At 39.7% G+C, this 20,441-nt stretch overlaps 1 protein-coding gene across 1 annotated transcript; it reads left to right on the top strand.

Moving 5' to 3' along the window:
- Positions 1–1,062: 1,062 nt before the first annotated feature.
- xrra1 (X-ray radiation resistance associated 1) lies at positions 1,063–18,408 on the top strand (the record flags this gene model as incomplete). The annotated part of the gene is made up of 15 exons (XM_080435925.1): positions 1,063–1,237; positions 3,066–3,250; positions 3,747–3,818; positions 4,001–4,073; positions 4,396–4,493; positions 5,832–5,992; positions 10,176–10,280; positions 11,243–11,343; positions 11,508–11,557; positions 13,451–13,627; positions 13,736–13,829; positions 14,267–14,385; positions 14,550–14,771; positions 16,688–16,853; positions 18,281–18,408. The coding sequence occupies 15 exons, from the start codon at positions 1,063–1,065 to the stop codon at positions 18,406–18,408; spliced, it is 1,926 nt and encodes a 641-aa protein (XP_080292051.1).
- Between the last annotated feature and the right edge of the window lie 2,033 nt (positions 18,409–20,441).

Raw genomic sequence — 20,441 nt, forward strand, 5'->3', positions numbered from 1 at the left:
GTACACAGGACTGAGACAGAATGACTGCGACTCGCCACATGTACAAACTAGATGATGGAGACAGCTATCCTTCACAGTGCTTCCCCATCCGAACCTTACTTCATCAGAGAAAGGAAGGTAAGCTTATGATCATGCACTAATAGTAGCCTTTTACTATAGCCTATAGTAAACAGTCAACTTTTTTGTGCCAAGGACACCCACATTGATATGTATTTGGCTGTCGGACACCCATCTGAAAAGGTTTTGTAACAGGGGACCCCCACATTTATGCAAACTTTCAAGATTATAAAAAATAAAATTCTAAATTAGCAGATGTACAAGCTCCCCCCCTCCCCCCCTCCCCCCCTCCCCCCCTCCCCCCTCCCCCCATTCATTCATTTTAGACCAGTGGTTCTCAACCTTTTTCATTTCAACGACCCCAGTTTCATCGGCATCATTCAGGCCACAGGCCCACACTCTGGCAGACCCAATCTACACTGTAAAATCCTCAGTGTTCATTTAACTCTGACAGTGGAACCAAATGGACCCGTATGGGTGATATTCCATTCATAAACTCTTGGAGTGTGTCGTCCTTAATGGACCAAATGGTTGGTTCCATGTGGTCCTGACTACGGGGACCTGCTGTACCACGGGTCACAGACAAGGTCAGAGAAAGGAAGGGAACTACTACTGGCAGTAGAAATGGAGTGCAGGAAGATCGGCCTCAAGCTCAATGCAAAGAAAACAAAGGTATTGACATAGACCCTCACAGTGGAGTCAGTACTGCTGTATGGGGCTGAGACATAGACCCTCACAGTGGAGTCAGTACTGGGGCTGAGACATAGACCCTCACAGTGGAGTCAGTACTGCTGTATGGGGCTGAGACATAGACCCTCACAGTGGAGTCAGTACTGGGGCTGAGACATGGACCCTCACAGTGGAGTCAGTACTGCTGTATGGGGCTGAGACATGGGCCCTCACAGTGGAGTCAGTACTGCTGTATGGGGCTGAGACATGGACCCTCACAGTAAAGGGCCCTGGATGGAGTCTATACACAAGAATGCTACGAATGACACATCAGAAATGTGGTCCTCTACGGCCCAGGGACCTGCCACAGGTCACAGACAAAGTCAGAGAGAGAAGGATGAGGCCGACAGGGCACTGCCGCTGCGTCAGGCAAGTGGCAAGCTAGCTGACAGTGACACTGTGGGAGATAACCCAGGGCGAAGCCAGGAAAAGAAAGAAGCGCACCACCTACGTAGATGCACTGCGCCCCGACAGCTTAGCTAACAACACTGTAGAGCTGTAAGAACACTGATGCTAGATAGGAGGGTGTGGAGGGCAGCGATTCAGGAGTCCCCAGTTGGTGTTGGCTAGACCGCACTCTCGCATCGCATACACACACTGAGACATTTTCCAGAGAACTCAAAACTAAGACTCATTCAATTTAAGATCCTAAACAGAGTTTATTGGATGTTGATAAACGCCGGAGGGAGAGAATGGCTTCCTTATGCACATGCTGTGGGACATCATGACTATTATAGGCGGAAATCCATGATCATATTGAGCGCATTCTGATATCCAGTTTTTCCACAAGTGTGTGTGTGTGAGCATACTGGGTGATCCTTCTTTCCTCAATGATTTAACACCCTCTGACACAGATTGGGCCCAAAGCGCTCTAACGTTGGGACGTAAACCAACACGTTAAACTGATTCTTCTTCCTCTTCTTCTTAAAGTCATTATGTGCGAATGGAGAAGGCCATCTGCTCCCACCATGGATGTCTGTTTTAGTCAGCTTGGCCAAGTATAGCGGCTCTGGAAAATTTCTCCTTTTAAACTTACAGTATGTAAGTATCACTACATGCTAGAATGCGAGAAGTGGGAGGTATATACTATAAGGGTCCTGTTTGAGAATATGTTCGACAGAATTTTTATGTTGATATTGAACTGTTTGGTTGCTACTATATATGTCTATGAAATTAATACCAAGGACCCCAACGGAAACAAGTCCGCAAGGACTTTTTGTGTTGTTTTACATTCCTTTTGCCTAATAAAATTTTCAATCAATCAAAAAAAAAAGAATGAAGAATCCAGAAGGGTTTTATTCCTCACTTATTTATTATACATTACAAGTACAAGCAGCGCAATGTTGGTGGGACCTGTTTCACAGAACTGTGCTAACGTAAAAAATACAATACAACAGCAAGGTAATAAATAGTAATGTGAACTACTAACCACTATTATGAATTTTATTAATTATATCTGTCATGTAAAGCCTCAAACACATTATGTAAAATGCTGAATCCGATGATAATCTGAAAAATTATAAAACAAGTGATAAATCAAAACTAAGAAAAATACTATAGAAAGACCTAGAGACAGGTACAATATATTATCTTTTAGCAGCAGTGTAAAAAATTAATTAGCTCTTATCTGACCTATACTGTACTGTACATAAGTATTTTTATTTATTTTGTACAAGCATGAACAATTAACTTTTACTCATTGCTATACTGTCTTTGTTTTTGGTTTAGTTTTTTAGTAATGTCCTTGCCTAATTTGTGTATATTTTCTACTTCACTGTTTAAAATATTTGTTGCAAATGTGCAAATTTCTGATGTGCAATTTGTAAATTATAAATTGAAATGCCACTAACACCATTAAGACCGGGAACGCATCTGTGTGTCATTTTTAGATTTCTTTGGCCAAAATAGCAGATCTACAAGTTACATCTGCTATTTTTGAAAAATCGTGAACATTTGTGCAAATCTTTGAATATATATATTTCTTTTAAATTGAACATTTGTAACTCAAATATATATATTCAAACTAAAGATTTGCACAAATGTTCACGAAAAAAACAAAACAAAAAAGGAGATCTACATAAGCTCATAGTGCGGCACTCTATGTCGTGCTATGAGCTTGTATATCTGCTATTTTTGAATAGCCAAAGACATTTTAAAAAATTACACAGATGCGTTCCCGGTCTTAATGGGTTAATGGCAAAATAATTTAAAAAATGTAAGGTCATTTTTGTATCAGCAAAAATAATAATAATTCTATTACTGTACATACTGTATTTTAGGTGCTGGTCATTGGATTGTGGCACACAGAGAGGCTGTGGAATACACATACAGGAATGTGCACACCGCTAAACAACAACAACAACATGTTAAATCCCATGCATGTGAGAAGCACAGCAGAGGGACAGAATACAGGCCTAACTCACCAGACACCTCTGCTGGCAAAGTGTTAGACACTCCCTTCCTGGTAAGTCATTTAGGTGAGGATATCTTTCATCATCATCATCATTCATAAGAAGTCATTTCAGTTATTTACTCGTAAGCACTAAGTATGTTCACCTGACTGTACTGAATTTGGGAGTAAAAATGTACCTACACACACACACTCACAAAAGTTTTTTTCCAGTGGTTAAGTAAATCTTTGTGATGTTTGAGGTGCTAGAGCACCGTTGCCATACAAAGAACCTGTTAACCCGTAAGCCGAATCTACAAATGTCTTCTAAATCCCAACATTTAAAAAAAAAACGTATATTGCTATATCAGTGGTTCTCAAACTTTTTCATAATTGTCAAGGACCCCCAACATTATATGTATTTTCAAAACATTTTGTTCCAGGGACCTGGCCAGAAGCAAACATTTAAAAAAAAATACTATTTAGCACCATTTTTTGTTTAGTGTGATATATATTTCAAATGAGAAATGTCCCATTGGTAACGTTTGACCATCATTTCATCATCTTGCAGATGCAGTTGCATGGTGTTGACGAGCCATCGGAGCTGTGCTCCGTTAATATCAGCGGACAGGGACTCAATTCTGTAAGAACCGCATGCTGTTTTTTACTGTACCCTTTCATTCTGCATTTAAATTATTTTGATTTTAGGTTTTAATTTTTTTGTTATATTTATTGGTTGTGTATTTTGTCATTTGGTATGTGATATGGACCTTGAGTCTGAAATAAAGATCTAATGGAATTCATTCATTCATTTTATGTGCACAGGTGAAGGCAGAAGACCTGAAGGAGTTTGACAGTGTTGCTTACATCAACGCATCGGACAACTCCCTCAGCTTGGGTGATGTTATGTTGTTTTTTTCACCCCTAATAAGACCATTTCTTAATAGGCAGACATTCATTGAAAATAGCAGATCTACAAGCTCACAACGCGTCGCTGTGCGACGCGTTGTGAGCTTGTAGATCTGCTATTTTCCAAAACACATCTCTGGAACCAAAAATGGTTCTTATATGGCATCACTCTGAAGAACCAGTTGTGGTTCCAGTTGGCACCTTTTATTTTTCTGTGTGTATAGTACTTGTGTATATACTGTAGTAGCATACTGTACGTGTGTGAATGTGATTTAAAAGAATACATGCTTTTATCTTTTGATGGCATGCAGGCTTTTTCAGCAGTTTCAGCTCTTTGAGAGAGCTGGATCTCTCTCTGAATGGCCTCGGCGACATGACATTCAATGCTGAGGACTTCCCTCACCTAGAGGTAAGACTCCTTCTGTGAGTCTAACGTAATTATGTACGTACATCAGGGATTTCAACAATCAAAGTATATAGATATGTGAACAGCAACATATTGTATAGTTTGACTTTGTATCGTATCGTATCGTTTTGCAATGCAAATAATCAATTGTATCGATACTACCGGTAAGTACTTGTGCGTTGTATTTAGCAATTTTAAGAAGAAAAAAGAAAAAGAGAGGTTTAATTACTTTTCCATTACATATCACTACACTTGGTCTATGGATAAATGTATGTATTGTCTGTGTTCATGTAAGGTGCGGTAAGGTGTAAGCCTTCAAATACAACGTACATGTATTTGCCAGAGATTCACTGTGTTTACTTATTTATATTATATCCATAATAGTAATAAATGCTTCCCTTAAAAACCTGCACTATCCACATATTACACACAGATTTAATTTCTTTGCTAAATAGTTACTGTATCAATTTAAGATCATTGAATCGTATCGTATCGCCATGAATGAACCAATATCGTCCATGTACCGTAGTCAACCATGTATCGTGATGCGTATCGTATCGCTGTTAAAAGGTATCGTTACACCCCTAACGTACATGAATCCCAAAATAATATTTTGTCGCTGTCGGGCAGAAACCTCTTCTCTCCATATTCTATATATATATATATATATATTTTTTTTTTTGCAAATTAACGCCCTACTTGATCATACTACAGCATCACACAAAAGCATGTAGATCTGCTACCTACAGTATGATGTTTTCGAATTTAAATCCTGAAAAGCAGCAGTTTCGGACAGGTTTTCCACCCAGCAGAGACTGTACTGTAGGTAATGGATGTGTTAAGAAGACTTTTAATACCTACAGTACAATGAGACTTTCGGAACATATCTTAATGAATGAAACATTATTTTACCATGTTAACACAATATATAACTAGTATATCTTCCATGATGGTGCCCGGGTAGGACACCGCTATTGCCTCTTGCCTGAAGCGGTTACAGTAGATGTCTGCTCTCCCACCACGCGGTGGGAGGCCCGGCGCGGTTCGAATCCCCGGGTGGGACATAAAAAAGTTACGTATTTGCAGAGCGTTTGATAGTAACCTCTGCTGTACTTTGTACGTTTTGTTGCCAGCGATCATTTCGTAGGCCTTTAATTGTTTTCAAATGACGGGATGTTTCACCTTGGAACTCAATGAAAGTCTTTAAATACATGTTTTTGATCAGCGCCTTGGCAGCCAGGAGGGAGGAACTTGATTTGTTAGATTTCTTGATAAGTGACACTAACTTGAATCCATATCCCCTGTTCTGAAGACATATCTCATCTCACCGTTTGTCTTCAGATTTTTGATTTGTCTTACAACGGTGTGTCTGCCAGCGCTATTGTTTCCATTGGTCTACTTCCACGGCTGAGAGTGCTTCATCTTTCTGGGAATAAGCTGCGTTGTCTGCCTGCTGACCTGGCCTCTGCCTCATCACCGCCGCCGTGCCACACGGCACACATGTCAGTATCACACGCTAGAAAATCCTCAGTGCTATTATAGGCAAGGCAAGGCAGTTTTAAATAGCCTTAAATGTAGTTTTTTTTCCCCCCCTTTTTTTCTTTTGCGTTTTCCTGAGTCTCTGGTATTTTAGGTCAAAACTAGGTCTTTTTTACTGTAGCTTTTTTCTCTTCTGTTTGTACCCTATTAGTAATGTTTATATGTGCTCTTTTTGTAATGTTGCTCGTTTTCTGCATAGGGACTACAGATGGAAATTAGCATTCTATGTGTGTTGTTCATTAATATAGGCTGTCCCTCCCAAATAAACTTATAAATAAAATATTTGTAAAGCACATTTCAACAACAAGGCAATTCAATGGGCTTTACACAGAACATCAAGCACAGGAAACACAATTATACAATGACTACAATTAGGATGAATAAAACAAAAGAAGTAAAACAAATAATTAAAAAGTACATACAGTGCAGAAGAGAAAGAAAAAGAAAGAAACAAAAGTGACTCAATCAAAGGCAGCAGCAAACAAAGAAAGGTCTTTAGTTGTGTTTTAAAATAAATAAGAGTGGCAGCAGACCTGCAGTTTACTGGGAGTTTGTTCCAGATATGTGGCGCATACAAACTAAAACGTTTATTTGTGTTTTTTAGGAACAGAAAGCAGAGCTTTTCCCAGATGATCTTAGAGATCTGGATGTTTCATGATATCGTACAAGATCAGAAATGTATTTTGGCCCTAAACCATTCAAAGCTTTATGGACCTACAGTAGTTTTTTTTTTTTTTTGACACACTTTGCTAATGGTGCTGTACGTTACTGGTTCTCAACCTCAGGTCCGGGGACCACCTAGCGGTCCCAATGGACCCTTACGAGGGGGTCTGTATTAATTAACTAACAAGAGTGTACAGGAGTGACCCCACAATCTGTGTAAAATCCACAGGGTTAATTTAACTCTGAGAGTGTGCAAATGGAAATGGACCCGAGACCTGTAAAGGTCCATTTTGGACCCCTCCTGGTCCCCAGACCATAAGTTGAGAAACAGTACTGTAACTGTAAGTGATATAAAAGGTATTGTGTTAAAAGGTTAAAGCTCTATATTCCGATAACAATCGTTGCTATAGAGTGTTTGTTCAGTAACAAGGGTCTCTCCATCTCTCCAGCTCTTTAGTAAACAGAAAAAAACTCTGACATCTTCACTTCATTGAGTAAATTTTTTGTACCGAATTAACCGAATGAAAGTAAAAAAAAAAAACACACAAAAGTAAGTAAATAGCCCTCTGCGTCCCTGCTCTGCTGGAGAGACGGGGAGACCCCTGTTATTGAACAAACACTCTAGTCTATAGCAAAGATTTATATAGCTATATAGCTACTGCATAGCTCGTTAACACTTATTTTAACAAAACAAATACAACTTACCCCATCTTTAAATTTAGGCTAACTGCAGAGTGCACGAATGGAACCAAATGGACCCGTGCATTCGTACACTCTGCAGAGTGCAACGAACAATGAAGTTATAAGTTGATTTATGGTGGGTTTGCAGCTCGGCTGACAGCTTTGGCTGCTTTGATGTCCAAAGATGTGTCATCCTGCCTGTGTTACCTCCAGAGAGGATGTTACACACACCATGTGTATCAGGCTGGTGTGGAACCCGCTCAAAGGCATCCATTATTCCTAACGTTCTGAATGCGTCGTTTATATGACAGTGGTTCTCAACGACCGCGACCCCCCCAAACCACCTCTACACCTCTTGGTGTAGAGGGGGGAAAAGAGCAGATTAAGTACAGAGTGAAAGATCAGGTTTACTAAGTATTGACGGTTTGAGTGGTTAAAATGTCTGAAAAATACACTTTAACATGAATCCAACACTGATGACAGTGTTGTCAAACAAGTCTATGTAGCTATCTATGAAAAAGTTGAATCTGCAACATAATATTATACAATATGTAGTGGGGGGGTCCCTGCTTCATCTCTCTCTCAGTTAAAAGGGGTCCTTGGCCTGAAAAACGTTGAAGGAGTGAGTGTAACTGGTCAGCAATTTGACCAAGAGAGGGTGCCACAGATGCTAAAAAAAAATCCCATGCTTTGCATGTTGTTGACCAAATAGAAATGATAATCTTCTTTGAGTGCTTTATAGGACCAGTGGTGGAAAGTAAACACTTTTGAGGTCCTACGTTACTTGAGTATTTCCATTTTGTTTTCATATTCTCTCTGCCAGTGGTGGAAAAAGTACTCAAATGTTTTACTTAAGTAAAAGTATCAATTCTTGAATGTAGAAGTACTCTGTTACAAGTAAAAGTCCGGAATAAAAAATGGACTTGAGTAAAAGTACAAAAGTGTTGGTATCAAAATGTACTTAAAGTACCAAAAGTAAACGTACAAAAACGTTTGAAAATAGTAGATCTACAAGCTCACAACGTTCACAATGCGTTTAAAAAAACAATTGACAAATTTTGAAAGAAATTTAGTACTTTTACCTTTGTGCTGTAATTATATTTTGATGCCAATACTTTCGTAGTTCTACTCAAGTCAAATTTTGAATACAGGCTTTTACCTGTAACAGAGCGTTTTATTTTGCATTTTTTTTATGTATTGTGGTAAGTAAAAAATTTGAGTACTTTAGACCAAATAGAAATGAAATGTTCTTTGAGTTGAATCGGAGTCCTTTCTTTCTTCCACCAATGGAAATGATACATTTTTTAGGACAGAGCGTTTGCCAGAACAAGGAGGTTTGGTTGTGACTGCAGCTTTGTGGGAAGCCTGTCAAAGCCTCTCTCGTAACTCAAAGCAGATTTACATAATCACAATGGAACTCGACATGCAGTTTGTCAGGAACAAACTGGCGAGACGGAGGAGGGAGTTTAAAAACTATAATTTAATATTAATAGCGAGAGCTAAAGTGGTTCTCAAACCTTTTCATGTGCAAGGAAAGGACCCCCAAAATTGACATGTGTTTGGCCGCGAACGGACCCCCATCTGGGAGGATTTTATCTGTGCCAGCTGGGACCCCCATAAGACAGGATTTGTGTTTTTCCCTCACATTTATTTCAAGATTTGTATTTTCTTTTGATAAAAATGCTTAAGCATAAAATAGGTTTAAAGTGGTTAAAGTGATTGTGACGCTATATTAACTGGGGACCCCCTGGAACCCCTTCAAAAGACCCCTGGGAGTCCCCAAGTCCCTCTTTGAGAGCCAGTGGAATAGAGTTGTCAAAGTGGGGTCCGGGGCCCCCCCTCCCCAGGGGTCCTTGGTGGCGTACCAACAGAATGGTTCAAATTGTCTCTCTTGTATGCTGAGTCACGACACAAATTGCACAGCCGTCCCAACAGTAATGACAACATGCTCAACACACACACACACACACACACACAATACAAATATGCATTTTTCCTTTTTGTCTCAACATTCCAGAATACCTCAGAGGAACATTGTTCTTTCCAGGGGGTCCCCTGCTAAATTGGTTAATACAGTGTCACGTGCATTTTAACCACTTTATCCATAGTTTATACGTTGAATATTTAAAAAATAGCAGATATACAAGCTCACAGCGTGTCACTTCGTGCCCGCTGTGAGCTTGTACATCTGCAATTTTAGAATATTTTTTTAAGTGTTTTTTTTTAACACAAATCTTCTCTTCTGGGGGTCCCTGGCACAAAATCTTTTCAGGTGGGGGTCCGCGGCCAAATATATATATTGGCACTAAAACGTTTGAGGACTACTGGAATAAAGGTGTTAGTAGAGAGCATTCTGATCTGTTTATTTGTATGAAGTTAAATTGTTTCATTGTGTGTCACATGCACTACTAACTACATACTGAACACTGGTGCAAAAAGTACTCTGATTTTGGTTTAAAAAAAAGTAAATTAGCAATACACAATGTAAAAAATACTATTTTACAAGCACAAATCCTGTATACAAAAATTCAAAAGTAATACGTATATCAAAATATACGTTAAAGGGCAAGACCACTTTGGTAGAGGTTTGGGTTGTGTAGTTACCTTGCCATGATGTAACTCCAAAGGTGGACAAGAAATCAAAAAATATTGCTCCATTGTTTAGAAAGTGCTAAAAGAGTGACTTTGAGAGCTGTTTTACCGTACAATGTAAGTCAATGTAAAAATGTTTTACAGTACAGTACTTGAGTAAATGTACTTAGTTATTTTACACCACTGTGTTGTTGTTATTCCCCCATACAGTCCAGCTAAAGAAGACGTTTCACGGTTCAGGTCTCTTGAAGTGCTGATGCTGGACGATAACAAACTGTCAGCTGACGTCTTCAGTTCCCTGGCCAACCTGAAGAGGTGCTGTTCGTGCTTTCACATCATTACCGTCGCTGTCGGGCAGAAACCTCTTATCTACATATATGTTTTCGTAAATTAATGCCCTACTTGATCATACTACAGCGTCACACAAAAGCTACAAGCTCGTCACGTTTCGAGCTTGTAGATCTGCTACTTTTGATGCTTTTGCATTTGAATCCTGAAACGTAACAGTTTTGGACATATGAGGTTTCCATACCCACCAAACCGAAGAAGCTTTGCATCCACACACTTTTGACAAAGCCCTATTAGCTTAAAGGTCAGACCCAATTTAAATCTGGTTCATTAAAAAATAACCATGTACGGTATACAACTGCATTTCTTATAGGAGCCACGAGATTTGTCTCCGTATATCGCCTCACGAATATGATAGTACAAATTGAGTTGAAGTTATTTCATCTACAAGCTGAGCTTGTGGATACAGGCTGTTTTTGACAAATCAATTCGGTGTAGAGCAGTGGTTCTCAACCAGTGGTCAACCAGTGGTCCGGGGACCACCAGTGGTCCTTGAGGGGGTTCCAGGTCCCCAGCTAAACGATGGAGAGTTGTTAACCAAATGTTATTTTGATCAACGTTTGCCTGTTATCTCTCCTATGGTACCAACATCAATACAGCATGGATGGAATTGTGGACAAAATATGCAACAATAACAAAATATTAAAGTCTTGGGTCTGAATCTCATCAATTTGTGGTCCGTGGTTCAAATGCCGAATAAATAATGGACCTTGATATGAAAAGGTTGAAAACCACTGGTGTAGAAAGGAAATAGGAGGGGACCAAGTATACACACCCACTTGGTCAATGAAGTATAAACTGTATATGATTTAAGTGGTTAAACGTATTTTTCTGCATGCACTTTTGTTGACACAATGAAAAAGTCTGCAGCCATCGGAATCCATATTTGTTTTAATATGTCATTGTCAAATTATAATTTATCTATATAGGCTACGGTACTTGAACCTGCAAGGGAACCACATCTCTGAAATACCATATTTACAACAGAAGGCTGGATGCAAACAGCAGCACGCCAAAGAACAAGACCATAGTAAGTATACACATGATAGACATTTTATTTCTGGGACAGGGCCAAAACAGCACCAACATGAATACAGTACTTGGATGATAGACTTTGGCATGCTAATATGTATATTCTAGCTCTCTCAAAACGAATCAAAATGTATATTATTCTTAATTTCCATCTAACTGCAGCCCGCAGTGAGTCCAGTCCAAGCGATGAGCTGTCCAAAGGAATGCCAGAGGTAAGAGCCCTGTTTGATTGATTGATTATAAGGCCGTTATAAGCCCCTGTCCTGTCCTGCTCTGTCCTGCTCTGTCCTGTCCTGTCCTGTCCTGCTCTGTCCTGTCCTGTCCTGTCCTGCTCTGTCCTGTCCTGTCCTGTCCTGTCCTGCCCTGCTCTGCCGGCAGTCCCTTTTACACAGACATTTATTCAGCTCTGTGGCTAACTAACTGCTCCTGGCTCAAATTGATAGATTTATTTTATTTGGTGATTAAAAGAAAGAACAAAATAGTACTTCCAAAAAACAAAACAAAGATATCACAGAGGATATAAACACAAGAAAGCCCTGAGGCTTATTTCCATTGTGGACCTCTAGTATTAACTATAAACACATCAAAAACAGCACATAAAAACAGCCAACACATACAACTATGAAACCCATTTAAACATACAGGACACAACCAATACAAATAGCAGCACAAAGCTGTAGCAGCCGCATTACAGTTAACTTGACAAACAGTCCACGTACGTTTACGTATTATATCTCCATATTAATTTTCCAATGTCTGTACCTTTTATACAGAACAGTGAGGTGGCCTTTAAACAGGCTGTTGTTTTGTCTTCTAGACAAAACAAATAAATGTCCCATTCCTCCGAAAAAGAGAAGGTCTGGAGGGTTCGGAAGTCCTAAAGGTACAACAAAGGAAATAATAAAAATAAGGCACTCTTCTGGTTAAAAAGCCTTTATTAGATAGCTATTTCACGATATAAATATATAAAAATCAGTGCATGGTGGTGACAGGGATACGACCCAAGTGTAGCCTTCTACATGGCCTTCTTCAGGGTGTAACCCCCAGCAAACAATGCCTTCCTTATATATTCAGTACATGCTGTACAACACCTGAGGAGGAAGTCAAATACACAGTAACTACCAGATGGCTATTCAATTAATAATAATAATAGTCTTTATTGTCCCCTCAGGGATATTCATCTTCACAGTCTGTTCCAACAGAAAAACACATATCGCAGAAAACAACATAGCACCAAGACAATACATGAAGTCCCCAGTATACACACATAACCATCATATCAGCGAGGCAGTTTAGTGCAGCAATGGCTGAAGGGACAAAACTTCTACTAAAACTACCTTTTTGCCATTTCAAAGTTCTGTATCTTCGTCTAGATGGCATGAGTCTGAAGCGACGATCAGTGTTGCATTGGTCATTACACGCCATTAATAAAAAAAACTTAAGTTCACACCTCAACAAAGTTTACAAAGGCTGCCGACTGCCGGGTGTCACACCAGATGAATTAACATAGGAATGAGCCTAGATGCACATCAATTGTCCATTGTGTGACCTGTAGTGTAGGTGTCTTTAAAATAGTGTCCCACCAGAGATAGATTCACCAATGCAACACTGGTGACTATGTACTGTAGGGGATGATCAGTGTCATTTGCTATGTGAGTGCTAAACGAGTGATGGCCTTATCGATATCAGAAAGTGTGAATCAGAATCAGCTTTATTGCCACATCACAGGGGGTGTGGGAAGTCCGATAATCTTGTAGAGATATGGGTAATACTGAAAAGTTTGTTTTTGTTAGACATGGGCAATATAGTGAAAAAACATGGGGAACAATACAACAGAACAAGATGGGTGAAATATATGAATGTTAAAAAACAAACATGGACAGGAACAACAAAATGTCTCGTTCCTGTTTGGTGGCAGGGCGTGGAAACAAAGGTCAGCAAGAGGCAGTAACATCAACATGTATTTATTCATCCTCTCCTCTCACCCCTTAACCTGTTCCAGACACATGCTATTGTTTGTTTGTTTGTGTGCAACAACAATATCATGCAAACATCACGATCATGCGTGGCGTGCATCGTGTGATCTTTGATCTCTGAAACTCAAGTATGGGTACGCTGTCCCACAGCCCGATTCTTCGCCACAACAATCCCTGAGTCGTCCAAAGCGTGACACGGATCCGGAGGAGACGATGATGATCGGCTGGGAACATTCTGAAGGAGGCTCCTCTCTTCTTCTTCTTCCCCTGCCAGAGCTTCGCTTCCTCAACATAGCGGACAACAAGGTCTGTTTGTATGGTTCGTATCTACATAACATTATGCAAAAATTGAGGGGAAAATAAGCCACCGCAAGTTGTCTCTCAGCCGGCTGACTGTCTCCCCCTCCTCGTCAGATGGCGGAGGAAGAGGCGCTGTTGCCTGTGGCGTTGTTTCCTAGGCTCAGCGAGGTTGTCATTCACTCCAACCCTCTCACCACACACACAAGTGGTATGCGTCCTTTTGTTTTCCCCCCCGCTCGCTTTCTTATGTAAAGCTGGTGGTTCTCAAACATTTTCATGTCAGGGACCCCCAAAATTGATATGTAATTGCCCCCCGCGGGACCCCCTCATCTGAAAATAATATGTGCCAGGGAGTCCAGGGACCCCGGCCGTATAAGAGAAGATTTGTGTTCTCGTTTTGTGTTTTTGAAATTGTTCAAAAATGATTCCAAATGTGACGTGACAAATGCAACGTGTTGTGAGCTTATAGATCAGATATTTCCAAATGGCCAGGTATAAATTATACTTGTGTGCTGGGGACCCCCTGGAACTCCATCAAGGACCCCTGTGTGGGTCCCCGGGACCCCTGTTTGAGAACCACTTTTGAACAATGATCGCATTGAGTGAACATTTATGTTGAAGATGTGTTGCTTTGTTTCGATGCAGGAGACCCACCGCTACTGACATATTTGCTTCAAGAAAGGTTAGGCGTTCGGATAACACGAAAGAAGACCCCAGCGGTGGCGAGTTCCCCGCTCACGTTGCGCTTTGACCCAAAACGAACGGTTTGAATAACGTTCCACTTTAAGTTTGTCATTTTCCCCGGCCTATAACATTCTCCATGCTGTTCCTCAATCTAGCTGAAAAGAGATGCATTTAGCTCATTAATACGGTTTGATTACATAACCGTTTCACTAATTTTTATGCTTTCTTTTTATCGTTGTCGCAGGTGGAAAAAGCTATCCCAGAGATGCCTGCATTAAGAGAAGCACTTCTTAGGTCTACTCCTTTTGGAGACCAGAGTTTTCTGGAGGACAAAAAGGATGTTTGTGAGGATTATATATCCGCCGCCCTGCACGCTTCACCGGCCGAGGCCGGGGAAACTGGGGAGGCAGATGTGAAAACGGCCCCGAAATGCACAGACGATGCACAGTCTTTCTTTGTCACTCAGGTACAGTATATATAGTATATCGTTGCTGTCGGGCAGAAACCTCCAGTTGTGGAAAAAGTACTGAAATATTTTACTTAAGTAAAAGTATCAATACTGAAATGTAGAAATACTCTGTTACAAGTAAAAGTCTGCAATTTTCATATCAAGGATAAGCCAACACTGGCCCTCACACCTACCGCCGTCGATCCGACCGATATGCCCATATATGGAGAACCATATTTTCAACTGGTTAAAGGGATAGTTCACCCAAAAATATATATGTTTTTCTATCGATTAGGGACCAGTCGAAATTTACATAAGGGGGGGCATGGAGGAAATGTATGTGCCCTGATCTAAAATGCCATGACCCTCCCTTTGACAAAAAAAAATAATCAATGACCCTCCCCAAGTGATTACAAAAAAAAGAGTAACCCTCCCCGCCTAGAAGTGTCACGATATATTGTGTCACGATATAGCCTATCGTGGTATTAAAATGTGATGATAGGTATTGTCATGATGTCATACTGTATCGTAATATTTTTTTAATTGTTTTTTTAATACAAAAAAAACACTTTCTTTTTTTTTGCCGGTGAAAGTTAGGAGTTTTTACTGTATGATATGAAATGTAAAGCTTATCATAATCATAGTAATTATTAATCATGTCCTCCATCATATTCAAGGTATTTTGGAGAGAAATGAAACAGACTCCAGTCAGTCACTTTCAGTTTAAAGCACTGCAGAGGGGAGGTGTTGTGTGTCAGCTGATGCTCGTTGACGCTCGTTAATGTGACATGCATCTGCACTCTCAAATAGGCCTACATCTAATCTAAGATTGTATTATACTGTATCTGGTATTATAGATGTTTTTTAGCTGTTGGAAATAACTACGCTGCACTTGGTTGGTAAAGTCCAGATGACAAAAATATGAGGTTTGTGGAATTTATAGTTATGCAGTCTTATATTATATTATATTTGTTATATTAGTGTCTATCTGTCCTCTGAAACAATGGGTTTATAGTTAGTGAGAACTTCACTTCTCCATTAAGCTTGCACAAATGTATTTATTTGTGTGTACAAAGCACTTTGTAATTGTTTCTAACTTGCTTTATAACGTTATTTATAAGATGATGGCCAATGTTGATGATACATGAGAAAAGGACATTAATAATATATCATATCGATATCATGCCCAACATCATGTATCGTATTGTGAAATTCTTGACACCCCTAACCCTCCCCATCAAATACAACATGACATTTAAAACTGATTTGAGTTTAAAAAAATGACTACAACTACACTGTTGCCTACATAAAACAAATTAGGCTATCAATTATGGCCTGATGCTTCTGGTTTTACTTGTGGAGCTAGGCATCTATACACAACTGTCCATATAGATCCACATTAATCACATGCACAGAATTACTTCAAATGATTATGAATATCCAGTTATAGTAGGCCTATTTATAATGCATCTCTCCAATAACGCCTGTTGAAGTTTTGCTTAATTGTTCAACCACCATCGTTAAGACGCTGAATAGATTTGACTGGGTCGTTCACACTCGCTGTGCGTTGATGGCTTGTTAACGACCGTCATTGATTCTAAATAGACAAGGTGTTACTTGATTTGAATTCTTTGTATCCTTTGAAATGGAGAGGGGTCATTGACCACTGTTCTGCTGTACTAAAAAGGTATATAAAAAACGGACTATTTTATCAATTCAAAATTGCATGACCCTCCCTTGGATTCAAAGTAAAATTAGCTGACCCTCCCTTGGACCAAAATTAGAAAGGCATGACCCTCCCCTATTTTCCTCCATACCCCCCCTTATGTAAATTTCGACTGGTCCCTTAGTCACCCCATGGATAGTTCAGGGATACTATCCCTTTAAGTAATGTCGTTAATGTTTGGTCATTATCATCATATTCACTGTTCAAGCCGACAGACTTCCTGGACTGTGAGCTCAATCTGACAGCTGGAGAGGCACAACAACGTGTTGGCGAAGCGGAGAGCGAGGGTCATGACGCCATCCCTGAAAAATGCGAGGAGGGCTACAAAATATTGATGAATGCAAAAGCAGATCCTGATGTGATCGAGGCCGCTGGTAAGCATTATGGTGTTGGCTTCCTCCTCATGCCCACACCAAAGCTTTCATTTCTGTGAAACTAGTTACTTTGTAGATTTTGATTATTATTACAAAACATACATCAACCACTTCAGCTCTATATCAATTTCGGCCATTTGAAAATAGCCGATCTACAAGCTCACAATGCGTCGCAATACAACACATTGTGAGCTTGTAGATTTGTATACATTTTGAAAACTTGAAATGGGATATTCTGCATAATGAGTACTTTATACTTTTCGTACTTTAAGTACATTTTGATACCAATACTTTTGTACTTGTACTCAAGTACTGTAAATTTTGTATTCCGGACTTTTACTTGTAACGGACCTTTTATACATTGCAGTATTAATACTTTTACTTTTTCCATCACTGGTAATGCATAGCTCCAAAAAGCCCCATTTACTGCCTGCCCTCCTTACTCGAAACATATAAATAAACAATAGAAATAGATGGCCGGTCAATTACAGTCACTTAACATCCAGTACAGCCCTTTAAATCATATTCAGGGATTCTCAAACTATTCAGCTCAAGATCCAAAAGATACATTTAGCGTCTGCTCGAGTCAGGACCCAAACTTACAAATGTAACGTACAAGGTGAATTAACCACTTAAGCCCTATTATGAAAATTGTGTAAATAGCTGATCTACAAGCTCACAACATGTCGTATTGCGACATGTTGTGAGCTTGTAGATCGGCTATTTTTCACTATTTTGTTAAAATTTTAGAAAAGTATGGAATTCTTTTTATTTTATGTTATTTTTTGAAGATGTCTCAAATTCGTTTGAAAATTCTTTTGACTTTTTTAGAGTTCAGAATTGTTTTAATAATTATTATTAAATAGTTTTTTGTAAGTCTGAAATAATTATGAATTTGTTTTTGTAGGAAATGTAAAAGAAATGGGATATTTCCTCGCGCCCCATAAATGGGTCCTCCTGACCCATTATTTGGGTGAGCGTTTTTCAGGCTAAGGACCCCTTAGCTGAAAGAGAGAGATGAAGCAGGGACCCCCACTAACTACATATTGGCTTCAAGTAAAATGTGTGTTTTCAGACATTTAACCAAACCCTCTATACTTTGTAAACTTGACCTTTGGCTCGGTACTTGGTTTGCTTTTTTTCCCCCTGTACACCAAACCCCTTTGCCGAAAAAAGTGAACAAGCTCGAGCTTGTAGATCTGCTATTTTCGGATAATGTTCCCCCCAGAATAGGGATGCGAGAGTTCAAGTGGTTAATGTAAAAATACAAAAATAAAGTCCCTATCACACAAAGATTTGGCGGCCCCCCTCTGCAGTATCTCTGAGGGCCCCCTAGCGGGTCCCGGACTCCCTGTTGAAGAACCCTGCTGTAGAGAATTCCGCTGTCAATTGAACTCCATCCCCTGAGACTGTTCTGTGTTCCACAGGAATTCAACCTACTGTCAGAATGCTGAAACACGCTCTGAACAACCCCATCGTCTACAGAGACTCCAGACCGAAACTCGACAGCCTGCAGAGTCCATACAAAGAACAACAGAAAAAGGTTTGCTGCTAAGCCGTCCCAATAACAGTGGTGGACAAAGTACTCAACGCCATTCTTGAGTCAAATTATAATCACTTCTGGTCAAATATTATACTGGTAAACATTGCTCTACTGTAGTACTTGCTTTTAACAATTCTTAAACTTATGTCAAAGCATCAATTACAAAGTAGACACCTATTGGACACTATATCTGAAATAGGGCTTAAGTGCTTGTACTTTTTTCCCTTCCTAGAAATGTAGTGGAGTCAAAAGTTTAATATGTCTTTGAAATACAAATACTCAATTAAAGTACAGATAATATATCATCTTTTTAACTTAAGGCCAGTACTCAAGTAAAAGTACTTTGTTACTGTGCGCCACTGGCATCAGTCATCATACACTTCCTCATATTGATGAACATTCCTCCTGTTCTATAATCCACAGACACTGCTCTATATGCTCTATAATCCACAGATCAAACCACTTCCGGCACTCTGCAGATCAATGAAGAAACGTCATGAAAATGTTGAAGAAATGCTACAGGAAATGAAAGAAAGCAAGAGCTTTATTAGAGGAATACCATTAAGTATGATTATCTACCTATCTACCTATCTACCTACCTATCGCACGCGCGAGCGCACGCACACACGCACGCCCACACTGACTGTTCATGTTCATTTTTATTTTGTGGTCCAGGCAGTGTCTTGGAGGACAGGGGTCCCGACAGTCATTTATATGAAGAAGCCGTGTCACTGCTGAGGGATCTGATGGAAAAATACAAGATGGTCCATGAGAAGAGAGTGGAACAAGCAACGCACCTGGAGTCTGAGGCAATGAAGGACTAGCCTGGCATCATGGACCTTGTAACAGTTGTCCGCAACTAATAATCAGCCCCATGCAGGAGTGTTACCGTCAAGGTCTGAGGCAAAAAAAATATACTTAAAAAATAAATAATACTGGCCAAAAATACACTTTCAAAAACAGAACGTAAGAAATAAACACTTGATAACTAAACTAAGAAAAAACAAACAAACCAAGAACTAAAGATACTGTCACAGGCAATGCCGTTTGACTCAAGGCCCTGGCAGCTCTCCCCTGGTGTTGTCTCCTCTCAACATTCTCCACTCAACAAATCCAGCCTCTCTTATATACCAGGTAAGACCCACCCACAATTAGTAATTGGCATCATCATCAACTCAAACAAAGCAAACCATGGCCCATGAGTTAGACTACTACACAATTACAGACTTTCTGAGACAACTTGAAATGCATTTCTAGGCATTAAATAATTCACAAAACAATGACCATAAAATTTGACAATGCCGAAAATATATAATAGCCTGCAACACTGGCTGCTGAACAGACACACCTCCAAGTGTGTGCTTGTAATGTCCAGTTTTACACTGTGGAGTCCATAGTGTCTATAGGGCACGGGTTGCCCCGTGGCAGACCAGACTAATGATTTCGCCCTGGCAGATTCATCTGGTTTTCACCAACCTGGCAACCCATTCGGTAAAAAAAAAAGGAGGGGAAAAAATCCCCTTTGTTTTTGCCTCTGGGGGCACAACTTCGGTTTGGCTCCTCCCCTTTCTTAGTCCACTTCCTCCTGGGTGCTTCTGTGTTTATTCCTATAACAACAAAAATACATGATTTTTGGGGCAGTGTTGCTGAGCACAATCTCTCTTGAAAGATTAGGTTCACAGACCACAGTGGTGTAAAGTAACTAAGTACATTTACTCATGTACTGTACTTAATATAAGTAAAACAATTTAGGTATCTTTACTTTACTGAAGTAGTTCCAATTTTCAATACTTCTACTACATACATTAACCACTCCAGCCCTATTTAAGATTTGAAAGTTTCATCTCTGCAGACATTTTTTTCACATGCTGGATAACACTGTATTTCATGGTGTGTTTTTAATTAATAGTAAAGTAGGACAGGTGATGTAGAGCTTGGATCTTCCTTTAATAAATTACTCATTGTGGAAATGAACGTGAACTGCCTTCAACCTTCAAAACTCTGCTTCTCGTCTGAAAGATTAATGGCCCATTTTATTCTTTGAT

Source organism: Gymnoscopelus braueri (genome assembly GCF_963280865.1).
Source record: "Gymnoscopelus braueri genome assembly, chromosome: 8".
In the NCBI taxonomy this organism is placed as follows: domain Eukaryota; kingdom Metazoa; phylum Chordata; class Actinopteri; order Myctophiformes; family Myctophidae; genus Gymnoscopelus; species Gymnoscopelus braueri.